Consider the following 17273-nt stretch of genomic DNA (forward strand, 5'->3'; position numbering starts at 1 on the left):
TCCGCTCGGGACGCATCAGGCGAATCAGGGGCCGCATCTTCAAGGCCAGCCGCGCTAGTACCGCCCGGGACTGGGAATGAGCGTGACTGTGTCGCCTGCTGCAAATCGCTGCGTGTTAGTGGCTGGTCTGCTGTTGTAAGTCGCCCCAGTACGCGGGGAGTACCTGGGCCAAGTTCCTGATCCCGCTTAGATGCCACTGCGGCTAGATCTGATATTTGTAACTATCAGGTATACACTCGACATAATTACACCTCGACTCTTGACGTTGACAACTTGTAGAATTGCTCCGAAATTAAAATCATGTATTAATTCGAAACTGAAACGGCACTCAGAGTCAAGACTTATACTATCTACCAAAAACCATTCAACGCTGTAGCATTCCCTGTTGCGCTCTCTTCTATCGTCTCCTCTCAGTCCCAGGCCCATTGGACCCTTGCTGCCTCGTACCTTCCCAAGCTCCAACATCCCTTGCCGTTTCCGTTTCTGCGCCAAACAACCTTCTTACGAGTACACATACACATACATATCAAACCCCCCGCCTTCATCTTCCAACCATCACAGCTTCAACCTCCATCTAACAACCAAGCGCCCTCTACGGCACCGCATTCCTTTCTAGCGTCGTCTCAACTAGCCATCACCCTTCACCATGGCGCCCAAGAAGACAAAGGCCGCCGACGACGACAACCTCGACGACCTCTTCTCAGGCATTGACACCAAGCCCAAAAAGACCACAAAGGCCAAGCCTACATCTGCCGCCTCCAAGGCCATTGCCGACCAGGACATTCTTGCCGACCTTGAGTCTGAACTGGCCGCCGAACAGCCCTCGCGACCTCATACACCCCGGCTCAAGGATGCCGCCCGCCGATCTACTGCGACACCTCCCGCTGGTGACCCTCGCAAGTCCACCGACAGCGCACGCAGCTTGAGGGCCAGCTTCACCCCAAGTGCCACCAGCTCTGAGCTTCATGAGGCCGAAAAGAAGCCTGCTCCTGAGCCCGCACAGCCTGCTCCCCAGCAGTCTGGTGGAGGATGGTGGGGTGGTATTCTGTCCACCGCCAGCGCTGCCATGAAGCAGGCAGAGGCTGCCGTCACGCAAATCCAACAGAACGAGGAGGCCAAGAAGTGGGCGGATCAGGTTAAGGGCATCAGGGGACTTGATGTCACCACTCTCCGAACCTATGGTAGGTGCAATCCCAGACATCCGCCCTTATGACGAAGCTGATCGAGGACCCAGGTGATGAACTGCGACACCGAGCTCTTCCCACCTTTACCAACATCCTCCACACCCTCGCGCCCCCTATCAGCTCCCACGAGCGACTCCTCATCCACATCACCCACGATCTCGTCGGCTACCCCTCTCTTGATCCTCTCATCCACAATGTCTTTGGTCATGTCATGTCGCAGGTCGAAGGCGGTGATCTTCTCGTCGTCCAGCGTGGCCAGGAGAGCCACTCGCGACGCAGCACCGACAACCCTACTGGATGGCACGATGGTCCTTGGTGGAGGCAGGCTGATTCTCCCCGTGAGCTTGGCTTGATTAAGGGTCTGGCCGAGGGAACCAAACTGTGCCGCGCCAACGCCGAATCGTACGCGACCGAATACTTTGCTGCCAGCGGCGGACTGGAGGAAGCCAAGCACAAGGCCACTGAAGACGTGAGCGAGAGCAACCCTGTCCGAACTTCGGACTTGTTTTTGGCCGTTCAGGCCATCGCTGTGGATGACGACAAGACTTTGTTTGCCCGCACTGCCTCCGCCGAGAGGGAGAAGGACTCCTCCACAGTCGAGAACCAGGAGGAGAACGAGGAGCTCATTTGCTTTGCCGTCTTCATCCTGGACCCTGTTCATGACATTGAGTTTTACACGGTCAGCCAGACTGTCCCCGCTCGATGGGTTCAGTGGCTTGATTCTGCTGGTCCCCTCACCCCTCGCTCCGGCGAGGAGGGTGATGAATCGGAAATCAATGTTCCCGAGGAGATTAGGGATATCATTGAGAGCGGTGGTGTCGACCCTCGAGAGTGGGTTGCTGAGTGGCTTGAGGAGCTTCTGAACCTCTCGGTTGGCATTGTTGCCCAGAGATATGTTGCTCGCCGCATGGGCGTTGGCGAGGGTGGCCTGGGCAAGGGCAAGAGGAGGATGGAAGACCTGGTTCAGGACAATGCCGGTGAGGCAGCTCGGGCTGGTGTTATCTGATTGCCCCTGCCAGTGTCATAGACGCTAGAAGCGCTGTATCGCAAGGTAGGTCGGGCGTTAGGGTTGGCGACTCTCAAGTGTAACTATTCCCAGAGCTTCCTGATTAGCCTGGGAAGCTGATTGGATATTGGTGTTTCCTTTTTGGCAGTGTTGGAGTCAAGTTTTACTGGGATGGCATTAATAGTATCTCGAGTCTCTAAATAAACCGGTTGACCATTCTATGTCACTTCTAGATACGTCCCTCATCTACATCCTGCTGCGCCCCTTATAAATGACCGGTGCGATGAACGGTTCCGGCCCGCTTCAGCTCTCCCCTTGCCTCTCTAGTTGCAGTCTCCATCTCGACAAACTTCAACGGCCGGTAAGCTGGATTCCACATCTGCTCTCTGATCCACTCCTCAAGTTCCTCGTCCTCCTCGGGGATGCCCTCCTGTGTCGCCTCATCATCATTGAGAGCCACCTGGATCACATGTCGAGCGATGCGAACGCTGACATCTCGCACCGAGTTGACATCTGGCAGCAGAGGGGCAGTTGGATCTTTGAGTGCAGGACTCAGTGAGGCCGCGGCCTCAACTGCGGCGACGAGCATACGGTCTGTCAGGTGCTCCGCGCGGGAGAGTACGCATGCTAGGCCGATACCTGGGAAGACGACCGAGTTGTTGCATTCTGCGATGTCGATGGTGACTTCGGAGCCAGACTCGCCCCAAGGACCCTTGACAGGTGGGAAAGGAGACCCCGTAGCCACGAGGGCCTTGCCGTTGGTCCAGCTGAGGATGTCCTCGGGTTTAGCTTCGTGAAGTCTTGTAGGGTTGGAAAGAGGGAGGACTATGGGGCGTTCGTGATGCTTGGCCATGGCCTTGATGACGTCCTCGGTGAAAGCTCCGGGGACAGTGGATGTGCCGACGAGGACGTTGGGACGGACGGCTTTGATGACGGAGAGAAGATCGGTGTCCTTGTCTTTCCACTCTGATGCTGCCTTCACAAAGCTCTTTTGGCCGTCTGAGACCTCTATCTCGCTCGTGAGCAGACCAGGCTTGTCAATCAACCTTCAGAGTATGAGCTTAGTATCATCAAAGGAAGAGTAAGGCATCGTCAAAGGAAAAATAGAGCATCATCAAAGGAAGAGTAGAGCATCATCAAAAAAACATACCAGATCTGCTTTGACGCCTCCTCATGGCTGATGTCCCCCTCGGTTGCGATGGCATCTCGCACCTGATCCGCGATACCGAGACCGGCACTTCCGGCTCCAAAGACAACCATGCGGAGGTCCTTGAACTTTTGCTTGCTGACGTGGAGGCCTGCCATGATGGCCGCCAGGGTCACGCAGCCGGTGCCCTGAACATCGTCGTTGAAGCAGGCAAAGTCTGGGCGGTAGCGGTCCAGAAGGCGTCTCGCTGTATGCACGTTAGGATGTATTGAGCTTGCCGTGGTGAAGGAACTGACCGTTACTGAGACCAAAGTCTTCAAAGTGGATGTATGCCTTTGGGTATAGCTTTCTTGCCGACTGGACAAACGTGTCGACGAACTTGCCGTACTCTTCGCCGCGGACACGCTTCTCCCTGAGACCTAGATACAGCTCGTCGCTGAGAAGTTCCTCATTGTCTGTCCCACAGTCCAGGACGACAGGAAGAGTACGGTTTGGGTGAACGCCTCCACATAGAGTCGTGAGGACCAGCTTGGCAACTGAGATGAGAATGCCCCCAACGCCTTGGTCACCGATTCCGAGGATCTCCTCCCCGTCTATGATGCTTGTGAGTGAATAGTTCCGTATGGTTGAGTGGTAACTGACCAGTCACTACGATGTAGTCGATATCCTCTGCATTTCCCCACTGGGCCAGGTTGTCGTGGACTTGATCCTGCTCATGAATGTTGAGATAACAGCCTTCTGGACGTCGAAACAGACGAGAGTAGTTCTGGATAGCGTCGCCTTCGGTTGGAGTGTAGACGACGCTCATCATCTCATCTAGATGAAGTTGGATCAACTTGTAACGGTCAGTACAGCCTCTCGCACCGCCCAAGATGTGCTTCCCACCTTGTAGTAGAGCACCTCATTTTGGTCCTTTAGTGAGGTGAGAAATGTGTTCTTGGCTAGATCGTTTGGCCGGGTCGAGTACTGATCGTATGCGCGCTTGCACTGCTGCTCAAGTGTCTGAACGCCCTGAGGGAGCAGGCCGGTGAGGGCAAATTTGCGGCGCTCCTCCGTTGGAAACGCAGAGCCCTTGTTGAGATAGGGAGTGTTGAGAAGGGATGCGCCGGTAAGAGCACAGTGGATAGGGCCCTTGGTGCTGAGGGGAAGCTTTCCAAACTTGGACTCTTCAGCCATATTGGAGGGTGTGATTTTGAGCGAGTTGCTCTACAGATGGTGGTTGTGCTGCAAGATTGAATGTTACAACGGTGGGCATCAAGAGGCGGTCTCAGGCATGGGAGGTGGTTGCTGTGCATGAATTGGATTTATTGAACAAATGATCTGAGGATAAGCCTGCAGTGAAGCTCAATGACGTAGTCTGGCATAGAAATACATAGTTTCCACTTGACAGAACCTTGATCTCAGAACCTCTTCCTCCAATGATAAACACCAAACTACAAAGCACGTGTCAAAGCGTGACACATAGGTCACGACCAACGTGATACGGAAATGTCGGAGCTCCTGGAGCCTCGCCTGTGTAGGATTAAGTCAATCCCACCGAAATGGGACGACACAACAGACGCGGACTATGATGGCCCTTTTTCTTCTGGCAGCTACAGCAGCAAAGAAAACTTCTCCCGAAGGAGGGTTTCCCTTTTCGCTGTTAAATCACCCTTCAGCCTACTTCAGGCGGATAACACAAAACGTGCCGTCCGTAGAAGACCTTCGCGAGGAAGACTCGTGAGGGGAGAGGAGTGACTGTGAGGGAGAACGCTGCGGAGATGGGAGATGAAAGAAAAGATATACCTACGTCTTTGCAAGCAAACAAGAATGATTATGCCACAGTTGGGTCGTCGAGACCCGTGGGAGCGTGCTTGTTGCTGCTGTGGTTTGCATCCATGGTCATGTTTGTTCGAGGAAAATTCTCTGCTGCAGATTTTTGGTGGTGATAAGGATAAGGCTAAGGTGGCCCCACTAGCCGACCGTTGGCGGGCCAGCAACGGTTTGGCAACCAGGGAGCTCTTCCCCAGATGATTCTTGCAAGTATTTATGGTTGTCTCTAAATAGATAAACTTGAAGAGATCTAACGGTTCTATTAAAGGTCGGAATCCCCTAAAGATAGCACTCTTAGGATGACAAAACGGTCAAGTCTCTTCTAAAAATTGTTTTACCCCCACTGGCGTGTTAGTCATGGATGGACTTCACGTCTCGATTTGGGATATCAAGAATCCCATTCCTGAGTATCTTGTGTGTATTTGGGCACAAATTGGGGACACTTGGAGTTGTATAGGCTGTGGTTCTTCATGAAATTCATATGGACTCATTCGGCTAGTTGGCACAGTCTTGGATAAACCAAATCTCTTATCCCTTGATGCACCACGAGCAACACTTGTTCATAAGCCTGCCCAAGATAGACCACCGTACAATGATTTCATCTAGGCGTTCTCATGGTGAGAAGTAGGTCTAGCATCAGCCTCCTCGCCCTCCATAAGCATCTTCTCTGCCTTGAGAGCATCGATCTCAAACTCAGGGCCAAGACCAACGTCACGACGGGCCTCATCCAGCATCTTGGCGTCTTCCTCACCAGTTCGGCTTCCAAAGATACGGTCCATATCCTCAAGAGTGGCTCCCTTAGTCTCGGGAAGGCAGAAGTACAGCCACACGATGCTGCAGGCAAGGAAACCGGCGAAAAAGATATAAGTTCCCCATTCGAGCGTTTCGAACATGGGAGGAACGTAGAAGGCAACCGCGAAGTTGTTAAGCTTAATTTTAGGTTAGTCATCGTTGTTTCCCAATCTGGAAGGCGAGAGAACGTACCCAATTGCTCGACGCGCCGATAGACGACCCCTTCGACCGGATGGAAAGGGGGAATATCTCAGCAACCAAAGTCCACGAAACTGGCCCCCAAGTAGCTCCAAATGCTCCAACGTAGACCCATATGAAGGCAACTGCTACCCAGCCAGCTGCCGCGTGAGATTCCCAGTCGTGTTGGAACTTGGCGACGATGATTCCCGCGATAACCATCGAAAGCCACATCACGACCGATCCGACGTACAGCATAGGCTTGCGGCCTACTTTATCGATGATAACCATGGCAGGAAGGGTCGAAACGAAGAATACAACACCGGTGACACCAGTGGCAAGCAGGGCTTGAGTTCCGCCGGTCAAACCGAGTCGCTCGAACACTTGACTGGCGTAGTAGATGATGGCGTCGATACCGCTGATTTTCCATTAGTAAGTTGGCTCCTTCCCTCTCAGAAACCAGGTCTTACCTCCACTGCTGCCAGAACATAACAAGCCAAGCTGTGGCAACACGCTTGAAGTTGTCCCAGGTTCGCACAATGTTATAGTATTGGGCAAACTCCCGCACCCACATGTTACCTTGTTCCTTGGCCGCCAGGTTGGGAAACTGCTTGGCAAAAGCACGCTGCTCGAACAAAGACTCGGCCTTAATCTCCTTGTACTCGACTTGAATGAGTTGGTGCTCGATGGGAAGGTTTCGGAGGTACGAGAGGGTCTTGATAGCCTCCTCATCACGACCCTTCTTGACGAGCCATCGAGGAGAGAAGGGGAGCCACCAAATACCGAGGGCGAGGAGCACGGCAGGGATTCCCTGAATGATGGAGGGAAGCATCCAAGCGAGGTTGCTCTGGCCATCGCCGTGGCCGCCGATATAGTTGCTACCGTATCCGATCCAGAACGAAAGCATGATACCGAGAATGGTACAGAACTGATAGAAGGAGACGAGGAAACCTCGGAGTTCGGGGGAGGAGAGCTCGGCGTTATATAGGGGACTGGCTTTGTGTTAGTCTAACACTTGAGCAGAACTCCGCGAATACTCACCCAACACCAGAGAAAGTTCCGACACCGATACCAGTAAAGAACCGGCCGGCATAGAGCATGGAAGGGTTGTGGTACGTGGCACCGATATAGAGGTAGCTGCCCAGGATGACCCAGCAGCAAGCTGAGAACATTGTGTACTTTCTTGAGATGACCTCACCGAGGACACCGGCAGACAGCGAGCCCAGGATACCTCCAAGCTGCAGAATGGAGGTGAGCCAACCGGTGGCGCCGGACGACTCGACGACGGAAGGGAAGTTGTCCTTGAAACGAGTCATGACCAGGGACTGGCCGAGAACACCCTGCTGGTAGCCATACTCGAAACCACCGAATCTATAGAAGGTTAACCTTTGAAAGAAAGATGGTCTGGGGAGACGGACGAGGCAAAGAGAGCAATGACGATGAGCTTGGGGTTGTTGTAAAGAGTCCTCCACCGATTCTTGTAGGCGAGCTTGGTTCGCGCCTCGACTGTTGACTCCATGATGGAAGGATTACTGACGCTGAAGTAGGAAACAATGCAGCGCAGAAAAAAAGAATCAAATAGAGGTATGTAGGCCTAGTCGCTAGCCCCGTCTCGATGACCAAGACCAAGAGTTAGCCTCAGAGGGGGATGAGGCTCTCTTATATGGCACTATCAACCTGACTCCACGGCTTGCCATCCGATCATCCACCTCCACGGTGACAGCTTACTGCTGCTCTCAGTTCGCATGACTCCCCGCAGGATTTCCCCCCCAGCCTGGAGACATTTAGGCCTTACTCTCAGCGGGAAGGGAGGCTATTTGCCAATCCGGGGACCCCAGACCCGGAGACAGGCGAGGATCCCCAGGGGTTGGGAAGAATTCTTGCCCACCCCCGGGGGGACCACCTCGGTGAGACTCCGGCGGCTCGGTGGGTGGAATGCCCTGATTCGGAGATCAGCGCTAGAATAGGCAATGCCTACCACTAGGCCCGGTCGTATGGATGCTACTCGGTCCCTGTATACTTGGACATCAAGATGCTTGGGACTGCCTTTCTGAGTATCTGACGTCTTGTCTTGACCTTGCCAGAGATGTCCAGTCAAAGGGCGGCCCGTCAACTGATCTCACGTTTGGACGGGCGTATCCGAGTGTCATGGATGTAACGTCAATGTAACGAGCCGGTGAGGGAAGGATCCTCAATGGTTCAGTTTGTAGTCATGAAGTATATGAATACGCGTTTACCTGACTAATGGTTTGTCTCCTTACCCAAATTCCATGTTCTCATGTTCGACTTATACGCTTGAAATCTCTTACAAAAACGCACTAACAAAACTTGACAAAAGCACTGACACCATCACGCGCCGCCTCTATTTTTTTTCTCACTCATTCTTAAGCTCCATCAGACTAGCACGGCATTTGCATGCTACAACGCGCTGAAACCTGTTCTTCTCCACCAAAGGGGAGGGATATGGGGATCATTGCAACATAGGCTTGCTTAACCCCCAGCATCAGGCGACCCCAAAAAAACACCCCCAAACCCAACCCGCAGTTTTGCGGGACGGGGGTAATAAGAGAGTGGGGATTAAAAGATCAAGAGATTTGTGGGAATGGAGTCAAAATATTTCTCACAAGAGGAGGCCAAGGCTCATGTTTTCCACACTGCAACTCCACCTGGGCCGATTCTCTCCTTCTAGTGTTTGAACGACATCCGATCACACCCGATTCTCGTGGAGCCTTTTTCGTAAAGATTGATAAAAGGAAAAAAATGATGTTTGATCTGCGGCGGCTTCTGTCTGTGAAGCTCTCAACTTGGCATCTTACTCCGTGGCCTTGGACAAGGATTTACCAGGATACGCTGTCGAACGGCTAGGCAGAAGCATTTCTTAGCCGAGTATTGGAGGATCGAACAAACAAGGACCCGGCTTTGTTCCCGAGGGTTTTGACAATGCCCATCAGGCGTCGATGGGTTTGTGCTGTTGGTTCACTGTACCTTTACCTTGTCAATCACCCTTCAGCCGCAGACCCAGACCAAAGAGAGTGACAGTAGTCACTTGCCAAGAAACTGGGCTGTTTCTTGCAGCTCAGAAGATCAGATCCGCTTAGGAGTTTAGAAATGCCTAGTTCAGCGATACCTTCAAAGTCATCGACAATCACTTCCAAGTCGTCCATTTTAAACGCCTGTACCCCAATGTTGATAGATAAGCGTGCCATCCCCGGATATCCCCTCCCTAAACTTCAAAAGAGGGAGAGAGATCTTGCGGGGGAAAAAAGCGAGATGGATGGGTTGTGTTGCTATCCGGACCGAAAAGGCTGCAGCGCTTCAGAGTGCCTATTCGGGTCTGAGATCGCCGGGAATAAGTAGAGATCGTGAGCACCACGTGGTGCGCGGCATCAGGTTCTAGAAGCCGAAATGAAGAGGACGCCACAGCCGTTCCCATGCCTAGCCCGTTCGCATAAGGCTGGTTGGTGTATCTCGTCAGAATAACCCAGCTGAACGCGACTGTGGCGTCTGCATGGCACAAGACAGGGGCTTCAACTTGGGATATGCTTGCCACTCAATAGGCGGCTGCAGAAGCACAAGAGTCATGTAATCCATTGTCTTGGATTGAATATGTACGGTACTGCAGCTTCAACGATGTCTACAGATCACTCCAACAATGTTATATACCGATCCATCAACCGACATATCCCTCGTCACTTCCAAAAGGAAAACCACATTCGTATATACAGGTCCAACAAAAGAGTGTCTCCTATCCATCTTGACTCCTGCTTACTCATCTGTCTCTTCTCTTTCCCCGTCTCTCATCCCCTTCCCCCCGCATATCGCTTATGAGTTGACCCTCATCCCTCACGTGTTATGCGGGAATTTACTGAAGCGAATTGCCGTTGTTGCCGATGAGGTTAGGGGAGCTGCGGAGGCTGCCCGTGATCTTGCCAGAGGTGGCCGTAGTCTTGAGCCAGTTGGTGACGCCACTGACTCCAGACACGCCTTGAACCGAGATGCCATACAAAGCAAGGCCGACGATGTGGGGAGTAGCCATGGAGGTTCCGCTGATGGTGTTGGTGGCCGAGTTGCTGGTGTACCACGCAGAGAGGACGTTGCTACCGGGGCCAAAGATGTCGAGGACGCTGCCGTAGTTGGAGTAGTCGGCGATGGCCCAGGTGCTGTCAATGGCACCGACGGTCACAGCGCTAGGAGCCGAGGCAGGGGAGGTGTTACCGGCATTCTGCGCCTCGTTTCCTGCAGCGATGACGGAGAGGACACCAGAGCTGGCAGCAGACTCGACAGCGTTGTTGAAAGCAGCAGAGTACTCGCCACCCAGAGACATGTTGATGACTGACTTGGTGGTGCGGCCTTTGCTGATGATATCATTGACAGCCCAGTTGAAACCAGACAGGATAATGGCAGTGGTCGACTCTCGCCCCTGGAAGACCTTGGCAGCAATAATGCTGGCCTTCTTGGCAACGCCGTATGTCTTTCCGGCGATGGTGCCAGCAACATGGGTGCCGTGTCCAAAGGTGTCAGCGTTGTCGCCGGTAAAGGCAGTCCAAGCCGCAGTAGCACGACCCTCAAACTCGTTGTGGGTAGCTCGAATGCCCGTGTCAACAACATAGGCATAAGTGCCCTGACCAGCATTGGTGTCGTAGATGTAGCTAGTAGAGCCCTTCGTGCGGTGCGAGACAGTTCCAAGGCCCCAGGTGGCGCTCGACTGGGTGGTCAAAGCCCTCTTCTGCACATGGGCCTCCTCCTGCTCTTCCGTGATCCAGTCAAGGGTCCAGACACGGTCTTGCTCAACAAGTTCAACCTGTCAGTTGTATTAGCATCATGTGACCAGACTGTGAAAGATGGGACTTCTCACAAGGGGGTTGTCCTTGATTTCCTGGATGGTCTCCTTATCGAAAGTGCCAGCATAGCCCTTGAAGCCATACTTGCCGTCGTAGGTCCTCTCGACGCCGTTGTCGGTATCACGCTTGCTGAGGCTGCGCTTGTGAACATCATCGACCCACTTGAGGTGGCTAGTGAGCTCTGAACCCTTAGCATCAGGCTTGAGAGTGACGATGTAGCTGCCTGGAACGACCTTGCCGCTCTCGCCCTGTGTAACGGGAGCACCCAGGGTGAGCCCGAAGAGGGTAGTCGCAGCGATAGCGAGGTTCTTGAAGTTGACCATTGTAAAGATTGAGAGAAAGGGGCAGAGAAGGGGTTGCTGATGCTGGAGTGTGTGAGGATGAGAAGACACGTCTGTTGGATAGGAGGCATGCCATCTTATATAGTCGTTGAAAGGATGCTCCCGAGTCCGTCTATGGCATCATGGTTCTTCTACTCATTGCTGTCAAAGAGTAGACCCGTGGTCACCCTGCAATCATTCTCAGACATGGAGCTTCCTCGCTGCATGATAGAGGGGAAGATTGTCGTCAACTTCCTCTTCCGGAGGAGAGGAGATGTCTTTGACGCTGTCATGGTACTGTAGTCGACAGTACCAATCGCAAAGAGGAAGGAGAGATGTGACGAAGTGAAGCATCAGAGGTCCTTCGCGATGGCAGGAGCTCAAAAGTTCTTGAAATGCAAACCTCAGGCCTGCGGCCAAACGTCAGAGGCTCAAGAGGATGTATCGGCATCTTCTATCACGATACCCTGATAAGTGGCCAGGATCTCAAAACTGGGGCTGGATATAACACCCTGGAGGGGTGTGAATCGACCAATTGATGGAATGAATTGAGAGACATTGGTAAGGCGTAAAGCGAGGGTGACAGGATGAAGCACTGTTGGCGGACCCAGTGAAGGTGATATGCCCTAGTAGCCTAACCATATCGAAAGCCCCCCTTGACCTGTTCAAGATCGACATAAGTGAACAAGCAGAGGCTAGAATATCCACATGACTGGTGTTGCTCTAGTTGTGAAGTTCCCATCACGGCAGTGACTTGGTGTAGAGAACTAGTTGCTAGACATGGCTCGGAAGGGAAGGCGGGTGTCTTAGAGCCGTTGATTGGGAGGCGTGGACAGGAACATGGCCACTCGGAGCCCAGGATCGGTCCGTAAATGATGCATAAACCGAAGGTTGTTGTTGTGGTTGTCACTAGGAGGCTTATAGCTAAGCGCCCAAAAGCCTGTCGAACCGGGTGTTTCTCCCTCCACAAGTTGAGCGCATCCAAGACCGGCACGAAAACCCCCTGGATATATTAGCCCTACCAGGGCCAAGAGCCGGCCGAGAAGGACTACGCACCTTAGCCACGGGCCACATAACCAAGGTCGATAACCAAGTCAACTTCCTGTTTAGGGTATTTGAGCCGTGTTGGTGCGCATCAATACCACGGCAGGCCTCCTCGGGTGTTGCCAAGGACGGAGATATTTGGATATCCGTCTTGGCTTGCCGATGAGGCTAAGCTGATGAGAGTTGATCTTGGCCAAGAAGCCTTGCTAGATGTCGAGGACGGCGTGATGTCGAGAGAAGGTGTGGCCGAGGATAGCCTTTGGACAATCGCAGCCAAGTTCGGCGCTACCATATGTTTATGATCCTACAGCATGTACATCCTTCACGCACCTGGCGTCTAGGGGAGTACATCCTAGCTCCTTGAGCCTGTTGTGATCGTGGTCATGGTGTTGAGATGAAGATGTTGGTGGAAGGTAAAAGTGGAGACGAGAGCTGGAGATGGGACGGAAAGAAGTGGAGGAGATCGCCCGCCAAGGTGCCAAGGTGAGGCAGGATCGATCCTCACTGACGCCGGGGCTTCAGGTCTTGGCTTCAATGGAAGCTGCGATTCAGCGGGCCGTTCAAGACAAGACACAGCTGTCTTGGGACCAGCGCCTCCAGAAAATTAAGCAAATTATAGTGCAGATTCACTAACTTGGACGGCAAACTCCCCTGAGCCTTCAGTGGACAGCTGCCTTCCGTCTCCCGTCCCCTCCACCTCAATCTTCACCGATCCGTGCCGGCAACTTTCCTCCTCCATCCCTGCTTCTTCCAACACGCCACGCATTTTGCAAGGATGGTTCATGCAATCGCTATCAACAGACTCCGTCTAGATGTTACAAAAGTTCACAGGGGATTGCTTGTCGTTTGACATTTTCCTTTGCACCGGCTCCTTGGCTTATCGGACCCAGGCCTTGCGTCGACATCAAACAAGGCTCCACCCCCGCCTTTGAAGCCATCCTCGGAAGAATAGGCAGCCCCCACGACAACACACAACCATTCATCAAAGACCTTTTGCGTTGTCTTGGTCAGGAGATCTCAACGGTTGGGCCGTCCTTCTGTCTTGGCCATCCACGATATTGTGCCCAAGTCCGTCATTGGTTGTCATCCTCCACCCCTTGCTTCCGCTCTCCATCCTACGACCTTCGCTTGGTCCGGCAGCCTCCCGAAACTACGCCGCAAAGTTGCCTCGGCCCGCTTGAATCCTATGATCTCCGTAGCGGGATCGCTGTCTGTCTCATCCGAGAGAGAGCCTTGGCAGTGCCATGGGCTGGAGTTCACTGTCTGTCTGGCCGATCTTGGATGACTCTGAAAATGAAGTCATCCCAAAACTTTGTGGATAGGTGACTGATGCAACCTGCTGCAAGGATTGATTGTCAGTTGGACGATCGGCCATGAACGACAGGCAGTCTGTCAACTCGACGAGCTTTGACTGTGGGGATATGAACTCACCCTAGATGCAGCCAGGGAGGTGACAGCCTGGCTCATGACCAGGGAATCAAGACATCTTGAAACGGACATGATCAACAATGGGACGGCCTAGCTCGCGATGCTCCGAAGACCCTTGCCTTCTTTCTCGTCAACGACCATACTCAAACTAGCCACTAGCTTTAGTCGCCGTTGCAAGAGAGTCAAGCCTAGAATCCAAAACTGCAAAAGTCCTTGCAACATTAGAAATTCCTAGCTCCTTCCTATACTGGCACCGTATTCGAGCACGATAGCGATGTCGCGATAAGGTCGCCCTCTTTGTCAATGCCGAAAAACCGCCATTGCAACCTACGCCATCCTCGAAATTGACGCGAAAGAGACAAAGGTTCCATGGGGCTTTAGGAACAGTAGGGGTATTGGGATGCATACCTCGGCTCACAAATAATCGGAGGGGTACGGCCCCTGCTGATGTGCTACCAGCATCAACAAGTGCGTAGGTTTATTGCGCAAGAAGATGATGTTTCGAAGCCTTCTAGACTACGCACATCAGTTGATGGGTGTCTTCTCCAGCCATCTTCGGGCATGGTCTCCGTACACTAAGGGAATGCAGCTCATCCTCCTGCCTGTCCCCTCTCCACCCCTGGCTTACCTACAGCAACCGTCAACAGTTGTTGATTCTGTTTGGAAATGACAAAATATTGTCTGTCATCTTTCATTCTCCTTTTATGAGCATCAAGGGAACTCGCTGCAGCGATCAGCGGACTGACAGCACAAATCCGGATCAGAAGTCCGGACTAGGCGCCCCCAAAAGACACGACACCACTTCCCTCGATTACACAATGAATCAGGCTCAAACGATATCACGCCCCTGAATGCCGCATAGATAGGCAGATCATGGCTCGTTCACTTGCAGTATAGGCTCTGGACGCAGCTTTAACACTGTACATGGCATGGAAGCTATTCGAGTTGCCACCTATCTCAGCTATGGGTGGCTATACTATCGAGAAATGGCACCCAAACATCTCCATAGCAAGATCCCTATCATCAACTCGGCCACGAATCTTCCCTTGCTTCTCAATTAGAGACTCGAGCAGCAAAGCCGCCCTTTTCGCATTCTTTGTCGCCCCGCGGCTCATCCGGAATGCCGGAAGCGTATCGAGCTCCCCATTTTCAACCTCCAACACTGGCCTGGGCTTGGCCAACCCTCTGAGCTGCGCAATCGCCCATTGTCTTCTTGATTCGTCTGGACATTCAGCACCAAATACAAAGACGGGCCACATGAGGGCAGGGTGGACAGTCTTGTACTGGCCACAATCATCTCGCTCAGCGTATGACCGTTGCATAAACTCCCACGTCTCGTTCAACGCTCCCTCCACTGTTGAGGTATGAGCCAGATGCCACCAGCTTACTCGATGAAGATAGACAAAGAGAATCCAAAAACTGGCTAGGTACACGCTGAAGATCTCTTCAAGGCGAGTTGCCATGTCGGGTGCCACAGTCTTTGCGAGATCATCAGCAGTAAGCGATATGGCGGATGGCCGTTGAGCCCAGAGATCCCATAGTTCGGCTTGGAGTTGCTTGCCCACCAGCGCAACTTCAAGCTCGTCGTCTGGTGTAAACCTTGATCGATGGTGCTTGTCAAGAGATCCTATGTGCCGGAAGTAGGCCTGTGTCTGTAGGTACCACTCTGCGGCCGGCTGGAGAATGGCACGGAGCACAATCTCCTTGACATCAACCGTTGTCAAAGCGGGGACCACTGTTGCGCTATCACCGTGCTCCGAGACGTCTGTCACAGACCCGGCTGACATGGTTTGGAAATCCTCTTGGCCTCCAAGGGAGTTTTGCCTTTCTTTGGACTCCTCGTAGTTGCAGCTGACGATCTGGATAGGATAGCGGGAGACAATGCTGAGGGCTTTGGGTGAAAGGAGCGGAGACCCTCCAAGAAAGGTGGCCTTGCTGTCAAGCGAATTGAACCAGGAGAGCAACTGTCTGGAGTACCAGTTCCAGTTACAGCAGCTGCTGATGATGAAGTCGGCTTGATCACAAGGAAACGTGGAGTCGGTTCGCTCGGCGTCCCGGTCACGTATGACCTGAATCCAGGCCAGCAGGAAAACAGCCGCGAGGAGTTCATTCATTTCTTGTTCCTCAAGATGATTTTCCCCTGAGGTTTGATCGATAACCTGCCTCTTGGCTGCCTCGTAGCGCTCGGTGATTCGGTTGGCGCTGTCGTCTGAAACTGAAGCTTGGTCGCAGGCGTCGGAGTCATCACGAACCAAAACCTCTTCAAGGCACAGGAGGGCATTCATGACAGCATTGTTCTTTGAGCCCAGGCCAAGGAGATATCGCTGGAGGTATCGCCATCGCCTGATGCCGCCCATCAACATAGCAGCCGGGGGTTGCATGATGTTCCCGAACATAGCCAGGTCATCCGAGCTTTGGCTTTGGTCGGAGGGATAGTCCTGAGAGATATTCTTTGTGCTCTGTCGAGAGTTGCTGTGGTGTTTTTGATCGGTTCTCGTGGGGACTTCTTTTGACATGACATGATCATCCGTCGTTGGTTCGGCATCAGAATGGGAGTGAGGCAAGGTTCTGATGGTTGATGTCATTGGCGTCGGAAGGTCTCCAGGGCCGCGTTCCAACTCGATACAAGGCAACGAACTCAGCCTTTCCTGGCTTTCGCCGTCAAGAGATGCCGAAGTTGCAGGTTCCAAGAAACCTCCAAATTCTCCATTCCAGGTCGTGCCAAAATCAGGGACTTCGCGACCTCCGTGTCCAAACGCGGCCATCGAGTCATCCAACCATGGCAGAGACATGAATTGTGCCATGTGGTCTTCGGTGAGGGTGAATGGGCCTTGCCCCTCGTTATTGGTATTCGAAGAGGTCATCGGAGAGGGGCTATCCGTCGGCATGGGGGGAGGAACTGAGGAGCTTGGTAACGGCAGAAGCTTCCTTTGTGGTTTTGGTTGCAAGTCCGCAGCCGGTGCTCTCCCTACATTGTGGTTTCCGCGTGGTCGTCGTAGATAGCGGCATTCCAGTTGAAGTCGAGAGCAGTGACTGCATACAGGATACGCCTCATCGCATCGGACATGGCGTCCTTTGCAGGTGACACAGCCCAGTCGTGATCTAGCTGCCCCTCTCCCTCGCCGCGGAGGAGGAGTTGCCTTTGGGGTGCTGCGGTCGGGCATGATGGGGTGTCTCAAGGAGGTATGAATGTCAGAATACGAAAAATGAAGAGTTGCAAATGCAGCAGGGTGCTGTTGAGCAACAGCGTTGGTCACGCGGCATCGTCACAAGAGTTACAAGAGAAGCCCTGAGCTTAAGCGAAGAGGGACGGGAAGCTCCATGCACGTGTCTATTCCAGCTTACTCGGACAGCGGGGAGATTGACGCGGCAGGGGTCCAGAACAACGGGCGCCACGATACGTGGGATCTACGGTGAGGTGAGGTCAAGAATCTGGGGTTTATGGGAGGGTTCTGAGTGGTCGACATGGCCTCGGTGAAGATAACAAAACTGCCGAGCAAGTGCCAGAGACGAGGCTTTTCC

The 17273-nt window shown here is 53.1% G+C and overlaps 5 protein-coding genes across 5 annotated transcripts; 1 reads left to right on the plus strand and 4 right to left on the minus strand.

The window, feature by feature from the left end:
* Positions 1-646: 646 nt before the first annotated feature.
* On the plus strand, positions 647-2190 carry NECHADRAFT_90424 (uncharacterized protein; the record flags this gene model as incomplete). Its single annotated transcript, XM_003053820.1, has 2 exons — positions 647-1181; positions 1235-2190. 2 exons carry the CDS (start codon positions 647-649, stop codon positions 2188-2190), a joined length of 1491 nt encoding a protein of 496 aa, XP_003053866.1.
* Positions 2191-2455: 265 nt separating this feature from the next.
* NECHADRAFT_90425 (uncharacterized protein) lies at positions 2456-4513 on the minus strand (the record flags this gene model as incomplete). The annotated part of the gene is made up of 5 exons (XM_003054528.1): positions 2456-3236; positions 3341-3584; positions 3634-3930; positions 3980-4172; positions 4223-4513. 5 exons carry the CDS (start codon positions 4511-4513, stop codon positions 2456-2458), a joined length of 1806 nt encoding a protein of 601 aa, XP_003054574.1.
* Positions 4514-5751: 1238 nt separating this feature from the next.
* On the minus strand, positions 5752-7637 carry NECHADRAFT_90426 (uncharacterized protein; the record flags this gene model as incomplete). Its single annotated transcript, XM_003054529.1, has 6 exons — positions 5752-5820; positions 5860-6078; positions 6134-6536; positions 6589-7110; positions 7160-7489; positions 7537-7637. 6 exons carry the CDS (start codon positions 7635-7637, stop codon positions 5752-5754), a joined length of 1644 nt encoding a protein of 547 aa, XP_003054575.1.
* Positions 7638-9980: 2343 nt separating this feature from the next.
* NECHADRAFT_75440 (uncharacterized protein) lies at positions 9981-11282 on the minus strand (the record flags this gene model as incomplete). The annotated part of the gene is made up of 2 exons (XM_003054530.1): positions 9981-10919; positions 10974-11282. 2 exons carry the CDS (start codon positions 11280-11282, stop codon positions 9981-9983), a joined length of 1248 nt encoding a protein of 415 aa, XP_003054576.1.
* Positions 11283-15090: 3808 nt separating this feature from the next.
* NECHADRAFT_75441 (uncharacterized protein) lies at positions 15091-16818 on the minus strand (the record flags this gene model as incomplete). Its single annotated transcript, XM_003054531.1, has 3 exons — positions 15091-15105; positions 15140-16658; positions 16724-16818. 3 exons carry the CDS (start codon positions 16816-16818, stop codon positions 15091-15093), a joined length of 1629 nt encoding a protein of 542 aa, XP_003054577.1.
* Positions 16819-17273: the final 455 nt, after the last annotated feature.

Source organism: Fusarium vanettenii (genome assembly GCF_000151355.1).
Source record: "Fusarium vanettenii 77-13-4 chromosome 1 genomic scaffold NECHAsca_1_chr1_3_0, whole genome shotgun sequence".
Lineage (NCBI taxonomy): Eukaryota > Fungi > Ascomycota > Sordariomycetes > Hypocreales > Nectriaceae > Fusarium > Fusarium vanettenii.